A 27,506-nucleotide genomic window follows, 5' to 3' on the forward strand; every position below is an offset into this window, starting at 1 on the left:
ATGAGTGGTATCAGCTGTCTAGGGCCTCGGCATAATCCTGAGTCAAACTCTGGTCTTACCCCATCGTCAGTTGCTGCTTTTCAGACGAATGATCCTGATAATCAGAATCCCGTTTTAACTGATAGTGAAATTGATGCAGACTACTTTGTAAAGGTTTATACTGACCTATTCGGGTTGGAGAGAAGTAAGAGTAGATTCTTAATCCTACACATTTCAGTTCCATATCCCAATGCTCAATCTACTAAGCAGAGGATTATAAACATAGAAGCAATAGAAAAGGATATTGAGAGTCGCTTCGACGTTACCCTCAGCCATATACCTCCTGACCACATTATCAATCGGGTTCCTACGGCAGTCAAAGATCTAAATGAGATAATGGGAAATATCGATGTTGCTAGGAGAACAAACAAGTGTTTTGCTGAAGAAGTATCTGCGAGTGGTCTGCAAAATGGTAAGCAGACTGAGACTCGTATTCTTCTCTTCACTTTAGTCTAATATTACTACTTGAAAATCTTCTCTTCCTATTTTCTTAGCTAACTCTCCTGAAATACCCCGTAGGACAGTGGGCTTTAATTTGCCGAAGTTTCCTGAAAAGTCAGTGGTCGGCAATTCTCTGTGTCGGCGCCTTTTGCGGGAAAGTTTTGCCTTGATTTCACCCCCAACTACACCTTGCGAAAAACCCGCCGTGGAAATTGTCAGGAATCCCTCTCCAAAGAGCGCAACGGATTCAGGAGTTACTGCAGTTGCAACGAGGTCTGTCGTTTCCGAATTAGGTAGCCTTGGACCGTCTATTGACACCATTTCTTTCCTCTCTGAAAAAATTCGTGAGGCCAAGTGAGTCCAGATTTTTCCTTCTTGTTTTCATCAAGATTTGGATAAATATTCATAGTTTGTGCGCTTTTTGCAAAGAACGCAAGCTGTTGTCTTGTGCGGTCTGTGCAAGAAGGGCTTCCGTCGACATTGGAGACCAGATTTGTATGAGTTGCGGAACTGTCTCATTAAATTGGGTGAAGGTATTGAGGCTACCGTCGCCGCGATTGATACGCTGTCGCCAAATCCTTTGGATCTGCCTGATCCCGATGAAACTACGGCTACCAGCATACCAACGGATTCAGATGAAGTGGCAGAGCTGTATAAACTCAATACTGAGTGCGAACGAACATTGGCAGAAAAGAGCAAGTAAGTCACATTGACATTCGCGGTTATGTCAGCTTGAGTTATTTTCTTGTTTGTTTTTATTTGTTTAGGTTGATGTTGGACAGCGTCACGCACTGTGTGCGACAATTAAAAGCTGCCATTAATCCAATCTCAGAAAACGTGAAAAGCGTCGTTATGTAATCGTGACATAAGGGATTTGTATATTTTTGTATTTTATATGACATTTGTGATAAAAGTAAACGCCTTCTTATTCCGAGTGTGTCAAATTTTGCGGGTTTATTTAGGCTGTAATGCGAGTGGATTAGTCTGTCATTCGGTTCCCTGGACACATCCAAATGTGGGATCTCAATTGCGACCTCGTTGAAGTGGTGTTCGCCCATATTGACTCCTTGAATGGTTTATCTCTTTTGCCGTTGCGATGCTATTCAGAATCCCGTGCGTTTTGATGGAGAAAGAAGGGGGAAAGACGCCACAATAGAAGTGATGGTGGTTTGTAGCTTATTTGGGGGGCCATTATCACTTTGCCCTTTGTTGGGGATTGATTCCTGGCGCGGGTAGAGGTCGGGAATCTATGGCTTTGCGCTGTGCACGGTGTACAAGGTGAGGACAGGTTACGGTTACGATGCCCTCAAAAGCATTCACCTGTATTACGATCTGAATTCTCAGTACTCACTTTAGTCATATTGACTCCAGTCAACTGTCACCTCAAGAAATGATGGACAGCCAAGATATCCTTATAATAAGTCAGGACCTGGCCTTAACTCTTAGGTATTCATCTACTATGGCCAACATTAATTGTCCACGTGCTGACACTGTTACGCTAAACTCGATATATCTCGGCTTCGTGAGTGTAAGACAGCACGAATATTTGTTTGGGGTCAAGCCAGAGGTGAATTCTTGATGAGCATTGCTTAAAAGTGAAGCAAAGCCTTTGTGCTGAAAGTTATACGTTCCGGCTGCATAAATGACTATGACTATCGGTAGCACGATAGTCCGGTCACATTGCTATTGTTGGCAGATCATCAATACTGCGACATATACATAACAAAAATTCAGGGGCAGTGAACGCACTTAGAAATTTACTTTACGTCGTACACCACCAACATATCCAAAAGACTGGCATGCTACTGAACTGCTGACCTCTTACTAGTCAAACAGGACGGTGTTTATTACCCAATCGCGACGAGACATTTCTGAAAATCTAACATGGCAGGTTTTTGAAACTGTGTTCTTGCAATAGGAGTGTTAAGTGGTGTTCTCAAATACTTGAGTCACCAAATTAAACTCTCGTTATTTATAGGCCTTTATCTGTCTGATGTTCACCTCCAGTTATTTGAATATCTTGTTGCTAAAGTATAACAGGGTTTCTCCCAATTTGCTTATTCTCTGCTCCTTTTTATGCTAGTCATTTGGACAGATTGCAAGATATCCATGGTTAAGATGTTCCAAATGCAGCAATGGAAATGCATGCCAGTGTCCTCTTAGAGACTTGTTTCAGAATAATATCGACAAATTATTGCCAACTCTGGAATATCTACCAGACTTGGAGAAGAATTTCATCCCTCTGGTTGACTCGGCTACTGTTCCTGCCCAAGATGTAAGTAAACCTTTCGGGTGCACTTTTTGCTTGTTTGATCTCCAAAACTGATTAAGGTCTTTAGACTATCGACAACGAGGGTGGTGAAAGTACGTACTACCTCGAACGATGGGCACACTTGATAAATGATCTCTGGATCGTCGATGCAAAAATTGATAAGGAGAAGTTTTTCCCTTCTTGATGTCTTTAAATTTGTATGTTTTCTATCAAAGCAAGCTGTGTTTGCACTAACAACGTGTTTTGGCGCCTTTAAAGGCTCAATTGGAGCAAAATTGTAAATCACCTTTCCTGTCGCTTGGTTTCTTTGAAGTCATTTAATATATACATTGATTGATTAAAATCATCTGAGCTATTGAATGCGTTTTTTTTGGAGCGTTGGTTTGCCAGACTTTCATCTAAAGGCCCTTTTTGTACGCTTACTTTTTTGAAAAATGCACTAAATGGGCGTCTTTAAAGTGTGCAAAACCCTACGTATTGGGACAGTTCATTCCGATTGTATCTAGCGTGAGTCCGTGATCAGGCATGTTGACGTTGGTGATTTGCCATTTGCGGCAGGAGGTTGGGCATCTTTAGACCTCCTATTGCCACGGCGTTCGAACATTAGGAGCCGGAAAGTTCCGGTAAGCCAACACAAATACGCGACAAGCGTCACTCCTCTGCCTAGCGTCATCCTTATTTCAAGCGTCGTCCTCGTTAGTTCTCGCGGTGACTTCTATCTCGACTGCTAGGGTCTTCCTCTGATCTCTAATTAATCATGAGGTAGGAGGGCAGAAAATGTGTCTAGAGTGCTGCCTATCCCATTCTTAGTAGTGCGTTCTGAACCTTGCAATCCTGGGTGAGCAGACTGTTCAAGGATCCGAACCGATGCTCTGGAGCTGGCATATTCCGCATACCACTTGCTACTGGCAGGAGCTTCTATTTAAAAGCCGCATAAAGTGAAGAATGTCGCAACTGCAGCTCGTAACGCACTCGCCGTTTTACCGCTGATTATGCGAAAACCAGGACTGGGAATGTACGTACAGCCTCAGTTTTCTAGTGGGGATACTGTCCCAAACCAGGAAGGCTCATTAAAGTACAGGGGGGTAGACAGGCGAGACACAGGTACCATTGCAGCAGTTACTATCCCAAGCCATAAAGTGAAATCCACATGACGCCTGCTATGCTGTTCCTCATGAAACTTCTCATTTCGTGCTCGTCGACCCCATTTTCCACGACTTGAATACCCCGAGTCACAAATCCTTTAGTTCTATTAAGTATAAGGTGGGTTATAAACGGTTTCCCAAGAGTCGGTCTTTAGGTAGGTCACATTAACTAATTTTTACATCACCTTCTATCTCCACGACAGGCCTACTTCCGGGCTTTGTGAACTTCCAAGCGTCAGAAGTAAATTAAACGCCGCAAAGCAGCAGGAAGTGGCGTCCCATTGCTGCACTCTCAAAGTTTACGAGGAATCCCTTAGTCTGATAGATGGTCTGCATCCTAATAATTATTATTATGTGACAGCAATCTTCCCATCCCAACCATCAGAGGGAGGAGGACTATCGAAGCCGAGACAGCTCCAGAAAATATTCACCGCATACACTCAAGCAGCTTCCGGCTGGAGTGCTTGTCTTGTCAGAAGTCTTCTAAGTGAGAATTTTGCAACCTTTTCATAGCTGTGTGTTAACATGAGGTGCGTAGTCAAGTTAACCACCTCATCTGTCGGAGATAGACAGATGAGCTAAGAACTAATCAACTAAGCAAGCACATAAGGATGAAAGAGATTTCATTGGCAGGCAGTGTTCGAGGAGGACTAGAATTGATGGGATCGCGAGGGAGATAAGAAGGGAGCAAATTTCATTAAGGGGCACGAAAAACCATTCTCTGCCTTTGCACCACTATTCGCAACGAGTAGTTAAGGCGCTGGATGAGTAAGGACGAGCCGAGAATGAGGGAGGGAGAAAAATAGCCGAAGACACAAGGCCTGGAGCAGAGTTGGGAGGAGGTGGGAAATGGGCGGCTACAGGATAGCAAACGACGATGAGAGCATACACGCACGCAGGTGTGGATGATGATATTTACAGAGTATCACCGCGTTCAGAAAGGGATAAAGAAAGAAGAGCAGAGCGGTGTGAGTCTAGTGCAAACATCCGGGACGACCGACTGGGGGGTCCGCAGAGGCTGCAGCTGCCGCTGCTGCAGCCGCAGCAGCTGCTGCCGCCGCGACATTCTGCGCATTCGGTCCTCCCACGCCCGCCGCAACCGCCGGTGCCGCTGTCGGTACTCCACCCACCGCCCCCATCGTCGGACGTGACTGTGGGGGCTGCACCCCAACGAGATTGAAGTGGGTGGCAACCCATCGTAATTGCTGCCGATATTCTGCTCGCTGTTGTTGATGCGCTGCTAGCGCAGCAAGATGTTGTTGGTGAGCTTGCTGCTGCTGCTGCTGGGCTTGTTGCACTTGCTGTTGCTGTTGGGCCATGGCGGCAGCGGCAGCAACAGCAGCTGCGGAGTTGGCATCAGAGACGACATAGAGATTGAGCGGAGTAGAACCAGCTCCACCGCGGTCGGGATAAGCGGGATAAGCAGCAGCAGCTGTGGGCCACATTGGGTTTTCAGCGTCTACAGAATCGTTAGTGTTCCAAGCGACTGCAGGAAGTGGTGGGGGTGGAGCTGGTTGGGCTGACGGGGTGGTGGTCTTCATTGATAGAAGGTAGGAGAGAACAGCACCCGTTCTAGCGCCACTTGGTTGGCCTTGATGACCAACCAATCCGCGTTGCTGTTGCTGCTGCTGTTGTGCCTGTTGCAGAGCATGGGGATGAAGCTGCATCTGTTGTGCGGGTGGCTGAATGCTCACTGCAGTTGGCTGGGGGAATTGTGGCGGTGGTATGTGATTGCGTGATTGATCTATAAAATAAAGAAGGGCTAAATTACACATATCCTTCTCAAGTCCTCAATAAGGAGGTTTAACAAACCAGCTTTCTCCTCCTCCTGATTGGTGTGATGGTGTCCGTTTCCGGAAGTGACTTTGAGCTGGGCACCGCCTTCGTGGGCAGGGGGGCAGGCGTTGCCATTTCCAGTGGCAACAGAAGCTGCGTTTGTGCCAGCCTCGTTACCGGATATTTTGAGGAGGTTCCAATCAAAGACAATGTCGTGGGTGAAGTGGTTCTTCTTAAAGAGGTTCCGAAGCAGACGACGCAGGTAGGAGTAATCGGGTTTTGCTTCAAAGTGGAGGCCCCGACAGTAGCTGAGGTACTCCATCATCTCGGCTAAATAGAGATGCAAAACCTCAAAAATAGGTAACCACTTAAATGGTTGCGAGTAGACAGAAAGTGTGCCTCACAAGGATAACCGTCGCAGAGGGCCTCAATAGAAGTCTCCATCTTCTTCTCGCAGATGCGTTCATATTTCTGACGTTTGTTGATGGATTTCAAGCCCTGCCAGGGTAGACTACCACGTAAAAAGTACATCAGCACATAGCCCAGGGATTCCAAATCGTCACGACGCGATTGCTCTGCACAGAAACCCAGAAGGCGCCTCGATTAGGGAGAGGAAATGGGTTGGCTAGACAGCTGAACAGCCCTCAACAAGCGCGAAAGGGAATGGGAAAAATTCTTCATGGGGACAAAAAAACCGCATTGAAGACTTCCAGCATATCGATTGACAACATGAATCTTCCATTCAATGGACCAAAATATTGAAAGGTCATTATTCACCAAAAAGGATGGGGAATTTACTGAAAAAAAAGTCCAACTGTGAAATGAGTTATGCTGATTGGTTTCAGATTTGCCGTTAAAATTGGTGGTAAATTTCCAACTCACATCAAATTTATTTTCCAGAAATAATTCATATACATCATCGTCACTTTTACACAAGAAACGAATTTATTACTGATAACGTCAACATTGATATAACCGTGTTGAGAGATTCCCCAAATCAACACCTACCTCTTCCTCATATGGTCACATTTAGTTGTTAATGGATGTGTTGATCACACCACATTGGAGTCACGTTTAAAAATAAATAAGTGCCCAAATTCTTTGATGAGCTAAAGACCGTATTTAACGAATTCGCAGGATTTTTAGGAATCAGGAGTCTCGAGGCTAACTTCCAGCACTGCCTCAATGTAAGAGAGGCCTACACAACGCTCTACCTTTTCTCACTGTTCCAAAAGGCCAGAGCATGCGACCAGCAGGGTTCGTTCACTGTATTTATATTAAAATTTATGTTTTACGTGTTTGTGTCGGTGGAAATGGCACCTGGCGCCAAGATTGAATTCGGGTAACACGACACACGTGCATGCCCAACTACTGGCACCAGAGCGGTGACCTCAACTGCATCAGGTTCAAATTTCGCACACCATGTTACTTCACTGTAAATTGTTTGAGGGGGATTCGCTAAGTAGATTAGGTGTATTTGAACCCAAAAAGAAGATAGATGTGGGTAGAGAGACAGGTAGGAAGTAAGGTAGCAGGACTAACTACTCAAACGGTGAATTAAAGCTTCTCAACAATTAGAATGGAACAGCGACCACTTGCGTTTAACGTGGAGGAATCAAATACGTTGACAGTTTACTTACCTTTTTACACAGAAGTGTGAGAGTGCAAACACTAACCACCGTGTCCGGCATCGAAGAATTCCGTTTGCACTAGTCATCTTCGCCCCTTGGGATAAATCTCTCAGACACCATGTGCAGAGAACCGTGTTATGCAATAAACCGTCTCCCACCTCTCCAAAAAAGGGAGAACTAATTGTCAGTCTAGCAACTACTTTAGTCCACATTTCAGTGCTTGTCTGGGAAGTTTGACACACTCCCCTTTTCTCCAGAGCGAAACTACTTATTCGATGTGGGACAGCCATTGAACGTGCGACAAGAGGAAAAGTACATCCAACAAGTAACAAGTGGATGTGTGTGTGCAGGTGTGCATGAATGCGCTCACTCGCTTGCACTGTTTCTGGCCAATGCTGCTGCCACTGCCAAGGTGACTCACCGGCAGAGACGGCAGCAGTATCACCGACATCATCATCACCATCATTAGCGCCGCTACTACCACCTCCGCCACCACCACTACTGGGATGTAAAGTGGGTTCGCAGAAAAATTGCTGCACCGACAGCTACCAGAGGCGCCACTATCATGAAGGTTGCCAAGTGGTAAAAATTTACCACTATAATGGAAAAGAATGGAATGGTAGAATGGAATAGACACTTGGTTAAAGAAGAAATGAAGAAGAGGCGGAATGATGCTTCATTCTGCAGAAATGGATGCAGTGATTGCATTATTACTAGATTTAGCACCTCATTCAAGGTTAATTTAAACATCAATCAGAAAACAACAGCTCAGCGGTTAACTTGGTAAGAATACCCACCCAGTAATCGCGTTTAGATCAATCCCCTCAACCCTAAATAATACACTTTACCGATGCAAAAAAGATGATTATGATCGATGGGAACCTTCAAGGTATCCTCATATCTCAGTGCTTTATAATGCCACTTCATAATTCATTAATTTTACGATTGATAGATGTCCCCAGATTTTACATGACCCACCACTACTACCACTACAGATCTCGGTCACCTCTCGTTGCGTCCTGAACTTCAAATATGTCATTCTAACAGATTCCACTCATTACAGGGGAGTAAATTAGCTAATCTGAAGCAAGACAGCGATCAGGAGAAATTCGCGCTAGGTGGGAAAAAAAATTATTTCAACCAAATGCACTCGACCAATCAAAAGCCAGCCGCTTTGGTAAATCTGAAAGTAGAGTGCATGGCAGGTTCTTCGTCAAAAAAAGGCACAAATACAGATCCATCAGCGACTCGACCAGAAGGGAAGCACGCACTTCACTGGGAAAGAGATGAGCACAACAGACCATCTATAGGTTAGGAAGAAAAAACAGTTTCCGATAGGGTCTGTACTTGCGTCTTCAGCTTGCTCGGCCTTGGAGGTGAACAACAAATGCAGTCCATTTAGGGCGGATAAATATTAGATACCAACCACATCCCTCGACTAACCTATGTATAATGCCATCCTAAAATAACCAAATCAGACATGTATTTGACCTGGAAGCGGCGGAAGGCCCTGTGAGAGTCTTGAGGACCCTTGGACAGCCAATACCGGTGCTCAAATAGATTTCACCAATGAAAATCAGCCAATCAATTGATCTGGGGAGAGAATACATGATGAGTGCCGAAAAAAATCCTGGGAATCATTGCTTTCCTCCAAAGAAAAGGCCTGACCGAAGTACGGCAATCCCGAAAGCTAAACATTGGATCGAACTAGAGGGAAAAAAGGCACAAAAGAGACGGAGGCAATTTTAAAATGACAAAGTGACACAGCGACCTCTGAACACACGAAAGTACCAAAATTTTTGGCGCCGCGGTTACACATACACTGCCCACCGAGTCAAAAACAATGAAAGGCAAAATTGCGACGTTTTTTTCTCCCCCCCTACAAGGCCACGCTAATTTTAAAGTAAAAAAAGCAAATTTTAGATTAATATTTGAGCTACTACGATGACATCCCATTCGTTAGAAGGAAAAAAAGGGAGCAGATTATGTCAAAAAATGTTACTGCAATTGATATTCGATATGCGAGTTTGTTCATTTTTGGAGGCAAATTTTGAACTCTGATGTTTATAACTCCCAAAAAATCTCCACTTGATTGATAGGCAGTTGCCTTCATCGGAGAGGGAAAAGGAAAATGACCCACTATTGCTGGCAAAGTTGCTTTGACTTTAGAAAGCGAACAAATTGAGAACGAATACTATCATAAAATGCAAGTCAGCCTTTTTCTCCACCAATTTAAATTAAATGAAGTAGAAAGAGGAAAAGAGGAAAGGTATTTGTCATTCATCTCATAAAAGGAGCGGGTGAATGCAAAAGGAGGCAAAAGAGGCAGCCTAGTGTGAAAATGTCCGCAAAACTTGTGTAGAGGGGAAAAGAAAAGTGATTTATGACAGCAGAGGATGATTCACATTCGAGTGAAAATCGTCACGGACACGCAAAGATGATTAAAGATGTGAGGAAATTAAAGAAGGTCTTCCAATTGCTATGATGCTACAATTGCGCACATTTTGCGTACCGGTAGTGGACGCCGGCGCTTAGTGTCTAGGTAACCAAACAAATTTTTGGAATTTTGTAAGAAAAAAAATAATAGGAAGGATATGCTGCCACATCCGCATACCCTGCACTATCGTGAGGCTAGTTCTTCAAGTTTTGTTTATCACCTCTGCTTGCGGGTGCACAATTAGGTGTTCATCATATTTGAGGCGGAATAAACCGTTAGAAAATGAAAGCAGGACCAACTGAGAGGTGACCGGGACCAGGCTATGCCTGCCCCCGGCACCAGCGGAATTAACGGACACCTTGTGTTTCAGTAAGAAGGGACTTCAAACTATCTATTGAGGGAATATTGTACTGTAAAGGGGGGAGAGAAGGCTTTGCGAATTATTCCCCACTTATTCAGTTTTACCGGGGCAAAATAACAAAACCTTGCGTTTCTGTACGCTAGCTTGATTAACAAACGCTAAGAAATCTTTAGGAAACTTTTAACCATGGTTAGAGGCGCATTCTAACTAGTCGCCATTGTAAAGCTCATTCAGAGAAGGAATGAAAAATAAGGGACTGAGCAACAAATTTTGAGAGAAAGACATCTCATTAAAGAGTCGGCCTTAATAGCGAGACAGGTTAAGACTCTCAAGTTCGGTTTCGACTCAGTGAAGGAACGCCTTAAAACAGAGGTAAAGCCAACTCCTTCATTTTATGACTTACCAATTCCGAGGTGGGTGTTAATACTGGCGTAGCGAGCAGTACCGGTGAGGTTCTTATTCTCCCGGTAGGGGATGTGCAGGTGAGTGCGTGGATCGCGATACCGCTTGGCCAGACCAAAGTCGATGAAGTAGACCACGTTGCCGCGCTTCCCGAGACCCATCAAGAAATTGTCCGGCTTGATGTCCCTGTTCAAAGCACACACAAAAAGAGATTGCTTGGACATGAGAAAACGAGCTTCATTTTCTTGGTATATCAAACGGGAGTGTCACAGCGATTAAAGAACTTGCGATAAATTCTGGTCCAAGTGGAATCCATAAAGACAGTCATATCTAGACTACTTAGAACCTCACTGAACCCATGTCCGCTGAAACTAGCATCTCTTAGTTAACAAGTTTTGGGGTAGGCTATTGAATTCTGAATGGACAAGAGAAGGAGAGCTCATGGTTATTTCACCTGGTGACAGGGCTACAGTAACTCGTTCATTCAATTCGACTATCCCTGCTTCTTTACTTCTTTAACTTCCCGTTTGTAATGGGTGAACCAAAAAGGCTTGTCAAAGCCTGCTGTGGTTAATGCGAACGCAGCTGGAGATGATGAATGGACGGATCAAGGAAAAATATACGGAACCGGGAGAAACGAGTAATTAAGTACTTCTATGACGGGTGAATGAATCCAAGGTGGGAAGATGATGGTGATAATGAGGGATGGACCAATGGTTGATGAAAACGATGGGTGGTTTTATGTATGGGAAGCATATGAAAAACCAAAATAAATGAATGGATGGGTCAGAAAAGGACTGGCACATGAAGGAGAGTCAAGGGCTAATGGATTTTAAATGGATGAAAGGAGTAAGAAGGTACAGAAGAACCCTTTTTTCTGTCTAGTGAGAATGCGGTAACAACCAAGGCTTGAGTACTCCAATCCCCCCTTTCCTTCTTCCACCAATCCATTTGATTGGAGTGCCCACTGTGATCCATCATTCAAACATTATGAGAAGTAAAGGAATGATGACGACAACAGCCAATCCGCTCCGCCTCCTCCAGCTTAGTTGCCTACCTCGGCCATTGGCAATGTAATCAACATGAACTACTGGCGTTTGCCGAACGCTGCTACTGCCGATTCACAGATGAATGAACGCAGCAGGAATGGATGTGTGGGCGGATCAGGGAATGATAAGTGGATAAATAAGCAAATGTAAGAATAGGCGGATTGTGGATGGATAGAGCTGAAGGGTAAGGACGAATGGGATGGATCCGATAAGGAGAGATGGAAATAAACCCGGCTGGAATCAAACGAAATCTCGCCATTGCGGTTTTTTCCTGTCTGATACGAAGAGAATTTTGTATTGAGCCTCCCTCCTTCACCCTTTTGACTCTTTGGTTTAGTCACTCGAGGTAGTCGAATAACCTGCCTTTGTAAAGCACACAGAGATAATTCCAACTGTATCTATACCGTTGTCACCATCTCTCAAGCGATGATCTGTCAAAAGAGATGGACGAGTGAAGTAATCCGTGCAGGAGTAAGGAATGTACGATGACGAATCACAAGAGGAGAGAAGAATATTAGGTGGGAATCGCCTACAGCATGTAAGGGGAGCAGTGATTTCTTTCACATAGCAAGAAAGATCCTGTGGTATCTAACAAAAATTGGTTAAATTCCCAAGGAAGTGAAACGCTTTCAATGAACCCTCAAAAGTTTGTTTACCTATCTTTCCGGATTTTTGCTTCAAATGGTTGATCTGGTACCGCTTGTTGGCTATTCCTAATGCTTCAAATTCGTGCGCAGTTTAAAATGAATGAAGAGACCTGAAATGGACAAGAATTAATTGGGAAAGGATGGAGAGATTGCGGAAAAGAAAAGCGAATTCAGAGAGGATAGGTTAGGCGTGGGGAGATCCAACATGGAATAATGGATAGACTGGATACAGCTTAAGAACGAGGAGACAAACCTGCGGTGGCTTTCAGCAGGTGACCGCGGTTTGAATGAATCACGTGTTTCGTTGTCAGGTCTAAAGTCGCCTGACAAACATTTTTCTTTTATCAGCTGTTATTTTAAGGTGTCTATGCAGCGCTATGGTAGAATTTACTGACACCAGAACTGACTTCAGCGCCCGACGCCTAGACTGCAGCCAGGTTGTGATCAAAAAGCAAGCTAATCTGTGACATGACCCTCAAGGAATCAGGATTTGATTGACTGGTGCATTAAAGTTACTACCGTGGGTGACATTTGGGAGGGATACAAGCAATGATGCTTAATTAAAGGTTGTAGCTGAGGCTTAAAAACCTAAGTTATCAGGACAAGGAGATGTGAAAAAGAAAAAAACGGCTTTTGAATAGTTCCGTTGTAAAAAAACCAAAAAAAAAAGAACTGCGGTTCAGTGGAGCGGATAGCTGAAGGAAAAGTCCCATTCCGGAGGGCACTTTTGATATTAAAAGTGGGCCACTTGTTAAGTGGGACAGATGAGCTGAGAATAAGGTGGACAATGAGGCCAAAGCAGTTGCAATCAGCCAGTCAATCCACCTATCCAGAATTCATTCAAACCATAGTCACTCCTTCCTTACCCCACAATGGATCGCATCTATTTGGTTATTCATCCACTCAGGACCTACCTCGACCTTCCATCCACTCATGTCTGCCCGTTCACTCATCCATCAAACTCAGGCTACACACCAGTTAACTTTAGCGGCCGAATCACTTAAAACCACAAATTGCCAAGACAGATGAGTAAATAACTTTGACAGCAAGAGATAAACGGAAGCAAAAAGAAGACCCCAACCATGATAGTTACTGACATACATAGAGGCGGCGAATCATGTCAACGCGTCAAACAACTAGGTTTGGTGGTATTCCCACTGGAGTAATTGACAAGATGATGGTTGGCAGACTTCAGACAAATTACCCTTCTGTTTTTCTTTTCACCGTCTCACCTTAGTCCTATAAGAAACCGGAGACAACATTAAGGACTCGCTATCATCACATGATATTTTGTCAGAAAATATATCACACTGTCAGAAGAGATTTGATTACAGCTGACAGTACGCGTGGCTGAACAGGAGACAAAATTTATGCGCCTAAAAGAAACGTTATTTAATAAGGTGACTTCGAGATTCGGTAACATGATCCAGGTTTAACCAACTGCTAGTTCTCCGCTGAAACAATTCGAGCCAGTAATGAAACGCTGATGGTAAGTGATGAGGGAACTACGAGGTCGATCAACGCAACCACGCGGTGGTAAACCCAGACCCAGAACATGGCTGCAACAGATGCCCTGGTGATAAAAGGGCCCACGACACATCGGTGACGCTAGCAGCGAAAGTGTCTTAAAAGTTTACTTTTTCTTGCCCAGAAAAAAATCGCCTGTCAGCCCACCGGTCAAAATCCCTGAAGTTGAGAATGCAAATCGGTTGTGTGGCCACATTAAAAACGGAGTGGAAACTCTTTCACTTTTCCTTCAAAGTGACCCATATTATGTCAAAATAAAATTAGAAGTACCTTTACCAATAAATAAGTAACCACTACTATGTGCAAAGAGAAGGGGAATTTGACTGCAGTTGTCCAATGCGCTATAAATAGGGGGCTGAACATGACACCACGAATTCTCGGACTAACGAACATAAAAGTGTCCTAGCACATGGAACGCCGTTTCGCACCCATTTGAAAGTCATACATCAAGCATCACAAAAAAACAAACATAGAAGGCCGTTGAATTGTTGTTTAGATGAAGCAGGAATAAATATTAAAAAAGAAGTGAAGTAAATTCCTCACTAGTATAAATGAATTACAAGAAAATGCGGTTGCTGGTGGAGGGAATTTGACGATTTAAAGAAGGATGTTATACGACTAACTTGAAGGTGGGAAATGGAGTGGTGCAATAGGAAACCAGATCGCGTAGCACAGAAAGAGACCAACTATCTAGTCTGGGCATTTGATGAACACATTACTAGGGTCGCCCCACCACATTCACTTATCTGGTTTACAGTTCTTACTCTATACCTATCCTCCCTGGACCACCAAAAGTCATACGCCTGCTTAGCCTGTATAAAACTCAACTAATGCGCTCGCAGCACATGATTTTGTGCAACTACGGCTAGTATGAACTGACGAAGAACACATGTCACATGTACGTGACGCTGGTTGCGGACCTATTAATTATAGCAATGCTAAACTGTTCAAAGAGGTGAGAGAAATGAGGATCTGCAGTAGAATGAAGATATGAAAACTCACCGATGAATAAAGTTGCGACTGTGCATATACTCAATACGCATGAGAATTTGATCGGCTAGGAGGATGACTGTTTTAAGTCGAAAACGACGACCGCAAAAATTAAAGAGGTCCTCTAAACTTGGGCCCAGCAGCTGCATCACCAGCACATTGTAGTCGCCTTCCTTGCCGACCCACTTCAGCGTAGGAATGCCAACTGTAGAACAAAAAAGCATAACGGAGGTAAGGGGGATTGTAATGTGTTGTGGAGTCACTTTAGTGCGAACGACTCATTAACTTAGATGAGTCAGTATCGAGGGAGATTTGACCTAAAAGAGGCCCTTGTGGGGATCGTGAAAATCTCTATCTGTCTATGACTTCAACTCGGGCGTATCCACTCATCTATTCAGGTCCATTAGTCCGTACATTCATATCAATTCAATCTAACTTAATCATCTATGCTACTATTTCTCTAAGCCCTTCCAGAAGTCTGCCGACGAAACTACTTATTCACGGGTAGCTGGAATCAAGACAGGCATTTCCCAATTAATTAATCTACGAAATCTGGACCCAAGCGTTCTGACAAACTGTTCAAATGCCACCTTGTGGAATCACAAATGGATCCCAAACTGCTGATCAACTACCACACGGCGCCTAATCAGATGATGGAAGAGATGAAAATGTCAACAGAAACGTTATGGAGTGCACTCGCACACACTCACACACACAAACACACGAAGCAAACACATTATCATGCCAGGGCGCGTAAACACATAAGACTCACATCCGCCCTGGAGTATTCGGTAGATCTTCGCCTCGATCAACAACTGAGGATGCTTCGCGTTGACGCATTCTAGTTTTATAGCCACCTCCTGGTTATCCGTCACATCGGTGCCTGAAAAGTCGCAAAAGAAAACTAGATGGTAGTTAGGCACGATAATGATCGGTTGTATCTGGTCACCAGACTCACCACGTATTTTGACAACTAAAAGACAAGAATCATAGATGGAATTGGCACTCCGTGTTGGCAAGGCTACACTAGACATCGCGTAAACATATGCACTAGGGTTGACAAGGGGACAAATAAAACGTGCGCGTATTTCGTTTAATTGAAAAACGATAAGGCTTAGCCGTACTTCGAATTTTACAAACACCACTTTAGAAGGCTCGAGGGAAGGAGGAAAAAAGAGAATATTTTTCCTCAACTATATTACATTAAACCAAGACTGTGAATTGAGAAGAAAAAGGAGAACAAGAAACTTTTATTCGATTAGGAAGTAAAAGAAGGGGAAACCCGTTTGACATCTTACTCAATGTCGGTGTAATCTAGATAAGATCGTCTTATAAACACAAAAAAAGTAGACAAAATAATGTTCTTAATGAAACAGGAAACAACGGTGAGTGAAGCCTGCAAATGCGGTATCCACTTTTCCAGGGTGCAAGGAGCTGTCAAAACATCCAGGTTAATGGATAGTACACATGCATTTAGGTAAAGGAAGTCAGTGTGCTCCCAAAGCACCCGTCTACTTGCAAACAAATGTTCTCATGTAAACAATCGACATACGACGTATATTCACTATAAGGCTGAAGGTAGTAATGACAGGTGAATGCGGTCAAGATTTACGAGATGCTGAAGTACCGTTCGAAAAGAAAGCTTTGCAACTTTAGGAGAAATCATTGCAGCTACAATCAACTCATTCGACTTCTGCCATGGTGACCGACACCGAGAAATAATTACAGGCATCGTTGCGGACGACGCCCATAAAAAAGTGAAGTTGCGTGATCTGATTTATTTCACTTATCCACGATTCGGCCTCCAAAACGATAGCACGGGAATCTGCTCACGGCATTACCAACGTAACCAAACCCACGACCCTTCTCAAATTACCAATTCTACTTTTACAGAAAAAAAAAGCAAGTCTATTTTTGACCACTAACAATATCTTGAATGACAACCACTTGTCACTATTTCCGTGGTGAAACGAAATAAGACACGACAGAGAGGAGAGAGAATAGGAAAAGAAACTAACAAAACAGTTGACTGATTTGCGTGAGAAGTTTCGTTCAAGCTGAGAGATTTGAACCTGGAAGGTAAGCTAAGAGCCACGTAGAAGACAGAAGTGAGCTGAGGAAAAAATGGATAAAGTAGAAGTCAGGTAATCTGTTTATTCGTCACAAGCTCACTTGCCTATCCCGACTTCACTTTCCCATTCAATTCCGACTTATTTCATCTATCCATTTATGTGTATGCTCTAACTTTGGAATGGAGTCGGCTAAAGTGAAGACCGACCATCATTCCTTACGTCTATCAATCCCCAAACTAGCTGATAATTGGAAACAGCGAGGTTCGACCAACGCTATCACCGCTCCGCCCATTTAGGGAGAAACAATAAGAGGGTGAGGGAAAAGTAAGGGAATTTAAATGTAAACCGGAGAACAAGCGACCGAGTGGACGAATGAACAAGCAGAGTCAAGCATCACCAAAGGAAAACATTGATCCACCCCCCCTGTTTTCTTGTCTGCCTTTTTACCTCCCCAAAAACAGATCACCGCGACCAAGATGGCCAAACAGCGTCACGCCATTCGACTGGTCGTCCCCTGCCCCATTCATCTTATTTAGTTGGACCAGAACGACACCGTGCGCTTGATCACACCTCTTCAAACTCTGTATATTTAGGTAGACGTTCTTTGGTAACATACTAGTCCTGTTAACCCTCCTCGCCTCCCCGCCACCCTCCCTTCCGCAAGGTGAATTCAAGTGCTATATTAGCGCTACTATTCTAAGTTCGACGGCTGCATACAACTCCTTACACGCCATAGAAGGAAGAAATATGCTGTAGATGGCTGAATTTGTGGCAACCCAAAAACATAACCGAGCTGTATCTAGAGCCACACAACAACAACTTTACATTCAAAGTCAAAATCCCGTCAACTGAGGAGCAAAATAACAGCCAACATAGTTTAGAAAACAACGATGTCACCGAAACAGTAGATCACAAGGGAAGGAAGGAAGAGGATGTTATTAGTGTGACAAGACAGCTGACCGGGCATAAACAAAGTAAAGGAGGCAATGACGACCGTGATGGTATTAGCGGAAAAGTGAAAGCGGTGAACACAACGTAGGTGTAGGCGCAATCGAACGCCACGTAGGCACGCACACACGACCCATCCACAGGCTAGGTTTGGCCTAACCCAGTTCATCTTCTCCTGACTGCTTATTTGGCCTCCTAAATGGCCACCTTTTACAGAGTGCGACCTTGACCAGGGCCTGGACACGGGTCTGTCTACCACTTGCCACTCTACCTCTTTAATGGTGTGTTTACACGGCACCGTTTAAGCACAGCCGAATGCCAGAGTTGGAGGATTTTGAAAAGTGATGTTATCGAATAGTGTGGTGACTGTAGAAAAGGTGACGGACTTCCCCCAGCCCTCTCCGAAGTGATGCACCGTGATATGAATTGGTGATCGAAAAAACCGACCAAAAGTGCATCGACAACGGCTAGATACCAAAATTCTAATTAATCCCAAGGTTTGCACAAAGAAACTTTTCCCTATGGCCTCCAGAATTCATGGGCTACGATAATCGAAATACTAGAGATCGACTTGAGGAAAAATAGTCGAATATACTGGTAATGCATAAGGAAAAGAGAAAACCGCCACCTCTATGGACGAAAGCTGCTTCAAACTCGGGAGATATGAAAAGAATCTCCATTTCTGAGGTTTAATTAGAGAAGTACCAACTTAAAGAATTCAAGCAATACGACAACTAAGCCACAGGAAAGTAAGCACTGTAACCTGACTTTGGGCATAAATCACCACCGATAAGTGAAGTCGCAACTATCGAAATGTACTCCAGATGTAAAATTCGAAATAAAACCTATCTTTCTGGGATAAATTGATACGGTGATCGAAAAACGTGGAGTGGAGAGCGTTTGTAAGAGAGGTGAGAGGCCTAACCTCCTTGCAACACTGAGTGACATGACTGATGCGTAAATCACACAAAAAAAAGCACCGGCAATGCTTGAGAGACGCAGACAGTCCTACAGGTGGGATAAAACACGTCTTTTCTAGTATATTTCTAGAGTTCATGCAACACGGAGAATTGTTCAAAGAGATATAAGAGCTCGCGCATATAAGGTAGCTTGGAGGCATACAGCGCGACAGGTTAAGGGTGGGGAGTTCAACCTATCGTTGATTTGGTTGATGCATGCGCAATTCAAGGTAATACCTCGAACGAAAAGCAAACAATTCGCCAATAGTATCAAAACAGATAAACGATTTATACAGGCTAAGAAAGCTCCATCAACAACGCGTCAGAATTTATGAAGTTAAAGTCGCCTCATGTTTCGAGGCATAACAAGGTATTATTGCTCAATATTAGGCCACAAACCGAAGTAGACGCTGGTACTGACTAGGGCCTGACCACTTCGTCAAAACGCATCCCTTTTTGACACTGGCAATTATGACAAAGAGAATGTGTAGTTGCCTATTTTGACTATTCCGCCTTCCAGAAAGTTCGAATTTGTCGTTAAAAATGACGAATGCAGTGACCATGAACAATGTAAGGCAGTCACCACCAGCCTCCAGAATGTGTGCCACGTGTTTGTTGAGATCAGCTAACCAATAGCTGACTGCAAAAACTCGTGTTACAAGCGGGCTGCTGGATATTCTCGACCTATTACGTCTATTTTAATCATAGAATAGCAGATGAAAGAGACAAACCATTAAGGATAGTCGGTGTCACATCAATGCAATAAAACCTCCAGATTGTGATTATCAATCTGCCTTTGCATTAACGACCGCTCACACATGCTGACGATAGAGCAGAACGATGTGAAATGGCGTTAGTGAGCTTGCAATGACCGTAAAAACGGTGAAGGAATTACCATCATTTCACCCTAAAATTAGACCGAACCGTGCACCCACAGGGTGGGCAAAATCTTTGTACAGATCTCAATTTTCGCGCTGATTCACCCACAGACAGTCTGATTCGGAAAAAAATAACGAATCCGTGGGAGTGGCACCTTAGATTAGCCAAATAAACTCGCCACAGCTCAGATACAATGCAGTTACTTTTGCACACACGAAATGGCCGCACAATTGCCAGTCCAGCGGAGGTTGAAATGATCGTTTACGTTAGGTGCTAAGTCAATAAAATCAGACTGACTGCACACAGCTCTTTGTTTATTTGACTGATGCAAGACTGCACCACCGCCACCACCACACAGGCTCTAAAGTCTTCGTTCCACCTATGCCTGTAGTCTCAGTCCTCCGTACAGTTATACCTTGTAACGTTTACACGGAGGACTCGGGGCGCTAGGTTAGTAGCAGCGGTAAAAGAAACCGAGTTCCATGGCAAAACGCAAGAATAGAACTTGACAGAGGAAGAGTGTCCGCTGCAGATGGCCGAATCTGTATGGGCTCACCATTCCTGACACTCGCTCCAACCTCAAATTCTGCGGAAGACAATTAACACCTGAAGTGGTACTAAGCTTAAAAGATTTCGAAAATTCGGTTGAGGATCTGGAGTTTCGGTTCCCTTCTTGCTGCCACGACATTAATCCCATAACTATGACCTGCAAACACCTTTTTACGTTAGGGCTAAAACTGCTTCAAGACAAGTGCGTTATAACATCTTTAAAAAGAAATAAAGTGGCAAAGATCTTGAGCCCTAAGCCCAACGCTAGCTCGGAACATAAGCAGAAGAACTGAGGGTACGGCGGTCAATGATTTGAGAAATCCCGTCAAAATAGACGATCGTGGTCAAGTGAATGAAATTCCCGTATCTTTGAAGGAGACAGTGGTTTTTCATAGAAGAGGATGTATAGATGGAATGAGAATGAAGACCCCGCTGCCGGAAATATTTACACAGAAACAGTAGGAACGAGGAGGAGGAGGCAAAAGAAGGTGGACACATCACTTGAACCTCCATCCCCGACCCTCGACGTTGGTGCGTGAGTCACCACTCGGTACAGATAAAACCAACAAGGCTTCTGCAAATGTGTGGTGTTCTAAGGTCAGCCACCTTTTATCGGCCAAATGAAAAAAGCCGATCAAGGAAAAAGGACAAAATTTCACACAAAGAAATGTCAAACAGCAAGCCCTAGAAACCACTCATTGGCTCAACAATTCACCAATCACCCAGCAGTCGATTTAAAAGCCAATCAAAAGAAAAATTCATGTCTGAAAGTTGAAATGACCGATTTTAGCTGGCCTATTAATGCAACCAATGGTAGGTAAAAGGTAAGTTAGTGTGTTATCATTAAATAAGGCAGTTCTATTGGGCTGTGTTTAACAAATGCCGGGAAAATAACCGTCATTTGGGACCAGTAGAACGTTCGTTTTGTAACTGCATAAATAAAACATCACAAAAAGTGCGTGCCGTATCAAATATTTGAGATCAATCAATGAAAAGGAAGCACCCAAGGACCCAACAACCAGGCTAGGAAACAACCGAAAATAACGGCAATCAGTTCTCAACGTGATCGTGTTTTTGTAAGTATCTCGGTAGGGGAAAGTAGTAGGTAACGCATCACGATTCCGATAGGAGGTTCGAATGAAAAGACGTTCACCAGGGTGTCCTCATTAAGTAAAGGACTTTCCGTGCTTTGTCGTACAAAGATCAAGGAACGCAGAGTGCTAAAGAACCAAGAAAGCACTTGAAGCTCTTCAACAGACTAAACTAGGCTGATGCCACCACTAAAAAGCGAGAGACCGCATGCAAACTCAGTCAAATGGAGGACTGATTCCTGAAAGAATACTTTTGACGGTAAGGGTGAAATTCGAGAATCAGATTTACCAGACATCTCACCTTTTAAAGGAAATAATCCCTTAAGGCATTAGAAATCAGCAGAAAAATATCACCAACGCAGTCAAACTGAAACTTGATAAACTTTGACTGCAGAAAACAGATAAACGACTAGCCTCCACAGCAGGACAAAAACAGTGAACTCGTGGAAGGGGGGACAATAATGCTAAAGCAGACAGCATAAACGAAACAAGTGATAATAGTTTCCACAGGGACGAGGGGAATCCGAAGCTGGAATAAGTGCGGACACAAGCATTGACTGAGCAAGAAACAGGCAAACACCTAAGGGTAGCGGTCATGAATGCGATGAAAATAATAACGACAAACAGCAGTGAACTCCGATCCAGATGTGAGGTCCTGGTGTTTATGCAGATGAAAAAGTTCAGCTGAATCATGAACACGAACGGACCTGTATTAAAGCACACAAGCAGGGTCCTGCCACTGTTAGTCAATACGTAATAAAAAGACGGCTGAAAAATCCACCAAGAGTTTGCCGGAACAATGATAAACAATAGTGTCTGCATCGTCAAGCAAAATAGGACTTGTACGTACATCAGGAAAGAACTACAGATCATTGAAATGCGAATGCAATAGGGTAGTGGGGTAAGAAAGGAATCAGTACTTTGCCAATATCAAGGAATTAGCACCTACCAAGATAGATTTCACCAAAGGAACCACTGCCGATTTTCCGGCCTAGCCGATACCGATTTCCAACACGTAACTCCATCAATCACCTAGATGAGCACAAGCACTCCCTTAAAAACACACAAATTAGCACAAAAGCAATGCAAACATGCAATAATATATAGGCAAACTAAGAAAAAAAACGCCGCTTTGCATGTTACAAATAATAGGATGAAATAAGCTATCACAAGTGTGTCCTTCAAAGCCAAAAAACACCAAAAATTTGGTATCAAGTAAAACTAAGAAAGCAAATGGCACAAAATGGGATGAGGGGTTACCTGGTACTGCTTGCGCTCGGGTATGTAACTTCAAGAGACCACAACAAGGACGAACAATAAATATCCCGCGGACTTTGTGGTAGCCGCCACAGACAGAACAACTACTAAAAGTAGGAGAAATGCAATCGAATTCGATAAATTTTCGACCTCTATAACTTTCTACCAGCTTTTGCCTTAAAAACTTTAAATTGCTTACAAGTTATGTGCTGGTGTTCTTTGGTCCCAAAGTCATATTTTTAATAAAGGGTGACATACACAATAGTTAATATAATGAATGTCATTAAATCCTTTCGGTATATTTTTTATAGTAGTAAATATTTTTATTCAAAATGTGCAAATCCATTTCAGAAAACTTCACCCAAACGCGCACATTTTATAAGCGCCTAGACATCACAATCATAATACCGTAGTGTAATACGATAGTGGTTTATCCCTCGGTTCTGGTGAGGCGCCACTTTTGTGCTTCGAATTAGCCCCCTTGTACCTCGCTGGGTGGGCTGGCCTTTTGGGCCATGCCAATAGCCCAGACACCTTCTCCGTGCTGAATATATATTCTGCCCGAGTATTGTGTCTTCTTTCGTCTTCAGGGAGTCCCGGGACGCTACAGTAGATTTAATTACACACCGGAAAGCAATTTGTGCATTTAAAATAAGAAAGCATGTTTGTGTTGCTTAAATATGGCAGCACAATTAAAAACAACTCGGTTTTTACTTTTATCTTAGCCCTTTAGTAGTTTTCCTACCCATGTAACCGCCTGAAATATTTGTAAACGGCCCAATTTTTATTCTTTTATTTACGCATAATGTTTCATAGACTAAAATGGGGGTACAGGGAAGGTTCGTTGAATGAAATGGAAGAGTGCTCAGTATTGTGTAGTGGAAGAACAATGGCAGGAATTAGAAGTCCGGGAGGATCATACCCAGTGTGCCCAATAGCATACACTGAGTTTAAGGATAACTTTAACCTTAGTAATGGTTGGTGCACCGTCTTTCAATCTTTATCAGTAGTTTTCCAGAGCTTAATCTTCATTACTAAAATTAATCCGATCAACAAGTGTTTCATGGGGTTTGAAACGGTGGAATAGTGGTTGTCGAAATATTCCGACTTGAAGTGTAGTCGAATTTGTGATGTACCCATTAAATCACGGACATTTACCACGCGTTCCTTCGTAAATAAAATGTCTGCTATCATTTAAAATATGCTGTATAAGAAGCCTTAAATCATCACGGAATAATGCACATTAAATGTGCTTTTAAGGAAAGAATTGGCCCTTGTTTGGTAAAAAGTTGGGTAGAATTTTAGTACTATACCAAAATATTGTTAGTATAACGATCAAAGTCCACAAAGTGAATGCCTACATCTGAACTACATTCATCCATTTTAAAATGCAGATAGGCTAAGGCATAGACTCTTCCGCACTGCTGAGGAAGTGCATCAGTTGGACAAAAATAGCCAGCTGACATACTGAAAACTAGAAAAAAGTCGGAAGGAGTGTTAAAGCGCACCATTAAGAGGGCGAAATCTGCACGCATTACTTACTGAACGTGCGTCACTGATGACGATGACTTTTCTAAAGCGATGCCATTCTGATCAACAAAGTAATTAAGATATGAGGTCTAGCCCACAATTGCTTTAGAGTAGATTCATGAAATTCCAACGCTGCTTCCATGGGATTTGGATTTGATGCTGCAATTCATACTTGCATATCGGATGTTTTGTGGATTAGGTAAGGTAATATCATTAGACATCTTACATTGTTCTGCACCTCTACTACCCGAATGTTCAAAAGTGGTCGGGAATTTTCCATCGGGATGGATGAGGAGCCTCAATTTAAGATCCGCTATCTGAATGCAATCGCTGAGCCTATCCTGTAGTTGATCTTCTTGTTACACATTTAGTAGCCTGAGCAAGAAACAAAAGAAAGAATGCATAAACAATCTGAGAGTAGGAGTGATTCAACTTCATTCAACTTCATTGAAAGGCTAGATAATGCGTAGATTAGGTTTATAACGAAACCCTCAAGATTGATTTGGAAGTAAAAAAGAATCTGCATCCGTTATTGCATTAAAGAGGTTGCTAAACACTCCTAGGTGTTGTCTCTAAAAAATATAGTCAGGCAAATATTAAAAGTGGTGAAGCCACACAGTAGGCATGTTGTAATACGATAATAGTTTATCTCTCGGTTCTGGCGAGGCGCCACTTTTGTAGTTTGAATTAGCCCTTTTGTACCTCGCTGGGTGGGCTGGCCTTTTGGGCCATGCCTATAGCCCAGACACCTTCTCCGTGCTAAATATATATATTCTGCCCGAGTATTTTGTCTTCAGGGAGCCCCGGGGCGCTACAGTGTAATATGGGTGGCTGAGCACTTTAGCTACGACGGCTTTTAACTTTTTGTTGCCTTGAGCTTTGTAATGGTCCACTGCTCCCTTTGAGTTGTACCAAATTAAGTTATTATAAACTTTTACCTTACCTGTTTTTAGTAGTCCTTAATACGAAATATTAAGATCTTATTGCGATTGCAAAGGGGTCGCTTTAGTACAACAAAGTACTTTCAAACGTCTTAAGAGCTAATTTTGCGAACATTATACAAACTGGTCTTTAGTACTTTTCCAGTAAGAGTCTTTTATTCTTCGCACAGTTTTCCGCCATTCAAAAATTCCAGGCTAACTAATCAAAGCACTGTATACCCAGGCCTGGTGGGATACACTTTTCGTCTACCCAAGTATGTTTTTTCGTTTCGATGCTTGCAAATTTTAGCGTACTTGACCATATAGCATTCAGGTTTAAGATGTAACCCACTTTTGCCATGTTAATCTTTGCATTTAGTGTCTTCATGTTTCACTTCACAGGTTTCTTTCTCAGAATAATTCCTGAGGATATGAATCTTGATAAAATTATTGTCTGTGGCCCGGACGGATTCCGTCACCAAGGAAATTGCAGTGTGTCGATTGAAGGGGTCGAAGTCACTGACCAAGAGAAAGCCTTTCGGGTAACTCGTCCCCACTTTTTTTATGGAAGGCCTTTTTCCCTTTCTAGCTTTTTTTCTATCTCATATGTACAGATTCAGTGCAGGGAAATCGACTTTCTTCTGGTGATACCTCCGCTGCAACCTCCCGCCTCCTCCAATTCTTCCTCGTCCTCGACTCCTGCCTCTACAGGAGTGCAACGCCGATTTGGCAGTGCTACCGTGCCACCGCCACATTGGTACACTTTGGGTATCGGTACAAAGGACTTCCTCTTCTTTGAAATCAGTGTTCCCACCCAAGCTGAACAGGAGCTGATTTACAAGGCCCTTGTAGAGTACAGTAAGACCTTCGCCCTTAGTCAATTTCTGGTTTTTAGTTTCCTAGTCGTTGAAACCCCTTTCTTTTTTGGTTTTCAGTTAAAATGGCAGTGTGGAAGAGGGTGAAATCAGGGTCGGTGGCTTTTAACTGTTCTGGCTCCAACCATGATGGTTGGAATGCTTTTTCACCAGAGGAGGATTTTGCGAAAGAGATCGCTTCTGGTATTGTGCGCGTCAGCCGGGTCAATGAGAACTTTAGAGTATGTATTTGATCGACTAATTGGTAAATTTTATCGCTTCTTACATTTTGAGACATTTTATCGCTAAAGCACTTGGAAATGCTTAGATAAGTGCTCGCACTTGTTAGTCAAGTACTCATTTATGTATTGAAGAGCAATATATTTCCACTTTATGAATTCTTCTAACGGTCCTAATTTATGCCGACAAAGTCGTTGCAGACATCAACGGGTCTCTAGTACTAAAGGGATTGCTTTTGACTGCCCTCTCAATGTCGCCTCAGTCACCCTAATCCAAGAAGTTCAAATTATTTTACCATTGGGGCTAGCAAGATCGTAGGCGCTTTGACTCTCCTCTCCTGGGACCTGTAAGACATACTTTAGAAGCATCTTCTATAAAATACGTTTTCATCTACTAATCCAGAGGTTGATAATCCGTTTCAATATTCGGAAGCTGCGCTTTGCGTGTCCTTCAAAAGTGTTTAGGAAACAGGAAAGGAAAAGCATGGAACTGTCAAAAAAAATAACATATCTGAGACAACATATCAGACACTCTTTATTCTGCCGAAAGAAGACTCTGGCACCACTAAGGGAATGTGAACGTTCTCGATGATGCTACGTACCAATTTAAGATTCGATTCACTTACAGGAACTTGACGGTTTTTCCCCCTCCGAGACATATTCAACAGATTTTTTTGTGCTTTTAGATCTGTTCGACCTATCCCGAAGCAAATGTTGTACCCGCTTCAATTGATGATGAGGTGATTGCGGAAGCCGCTACCGATAGACGGAATTGCCGATTCCCTGTGATTAAATACTATCATTCCGTCAAATCAGTAAGTGCTGCACGCCCAACTCAATGATCCAACTGGTAGTATGTTTACCCCGTTTTCTCCCCACCTAGACCATTTTAGCTACTGCTGCAGAGTTCTCTAGCACCAGCAGTTGTAGTGGTAGCAGAGTCAGTCAAATGCCTGCGTCGGATGACTCATCCTCGATTTCATCAGTAGTCTTGCAGCGGTGCACAGCCAACGAAAAACTTCTGGAGGCGATGCTGCCTCCTGGAAAGAGGGGCCTTATTATTGATCTGCGCAGTCATGGTAACTCCGCTGCTTCCTCAAAATTCAAGAAAACGAGTAAGCACTGTTGTTCTTTTGCATTCATTTATTTTTAAATTTGAGGTGAGGAACAGGTTTAGGGTAGGCAAGGAAAGAGAATGCTTAATAAGGCTCTCAACCTGAGAATGGCGGTGTTTTTTTCATAGAAAATAAACGGAATCGCGACCTCTCCTCGATAGTAGAAGCCAATCTACCCAAAAATACCCACAAACGATGGTCTTTGAGTCGGTTTTTTAGAGGTTAGTGGTGCTCGCTGATCCATCGCGCCTACTTCCCCTTTCCCATTCCTAATCGCTCTTATCCCACTTACGTACAATTGAGTTCTCGACCTCCTCAGTTTTGCAACTCATTGATATTCAGCAGCGTTGTTATTTTAGCCTCGGCAATATGCTCT

General features: G+C 43.2%; 3 protein-coding genes across 3 annotated transcripts in view; 2 read left to right on the forward strand and 1 right to left on the reverse strand. All coding sequences in view use genetic code 11, as the record gives it.

Annotated features, from left to right (window-relative positions):
- Positions 1-3,483, forward strand: EGR_06883 (hypothetical protein; the record flags this gene model as incomplete). The annotated part of the gene is made up of 6 exons (XM_024496132.1): positions 1-184; positions 218-451; positions 534-834; positions 910-1,179; positions 2,644-2,755; positions 3,259-3,483. 6 exons carry the CDS (start codon positions 1-3, stop codon positions 3,481-3,483), a joined length of 1,326 nt encoding a protein of 441 aa, XP_024349444.1.
- A 1,388-nt stretch (positions 3,484-4,871) lies between these two features.
- EGR_06884 (Casein kinase I) lies at positions 4,872-22,240 on the reverse strand (the record flags this gene model as incomplete). The annotated part of the gene is made up of 7 exons (XM_024496133.1): positions 4,872-5,641; positions 5,710-6,003; positions 6,078-6,248; positions 10,506-10,690; positions 14,730-14,922; positions 15,490-15,600; positions 22,165-22,240. 7 exons carry the CDS (start codon positions 22,238-22,240, stop codon positions 4,872-4,874), a joined length of 1,800 nt encoding a protein of 599 aa, XP_024349445.1.
- Positions 22,241-24,286: 2,046 nt separating this feature from the next.
- Positions 24,287-27,506, forward strand: part of EGR_06885 (Myotubularin-related protein 9) — a gene marked incomplete at both ends in the record, with an annotated part of 6,189 nt that continues 2,969 nt past the window's right edge. Inside the window, 6 exons of the mRNA XM_024496134.1 lie at positions 24,287-24,345; positions 25,338-25,464; positions 25,537-25,780; positions 25,858-26,018; positions 26,702-26,830; positions 26,899-27,130. Of these exons, the coding sequence (XP_024349446.1) occupies positions 24,287-24,345; positions 25,338-25,464; positions 25,537-25,780; positions 25,858-26,018; positions 26,702-26,830; positions 26,899-27,130 (952 nt within the window). The remainder of the gene's footprint in view (positions 24,346-25,337; positions 25,465-25,536; positions 25,781-25,857; positions 26,019-26,701; positions 26,831-26,898; positions 27,131-27,506) is intronic.

Source organism: Echinococcus granulosus (genome assembly GCF_000524195.1).
Source record: "Echinococcus granulosus chromosome Unknown EG_S00065, whole genome shotgun sequence".
Lineage (NCBI taxonomy): Eukaryota > Metazoa > Platyhelminthes > Cestoda > Cyclophyllidea > Taeniidae > Echinococcus > Echinococcus granulosus.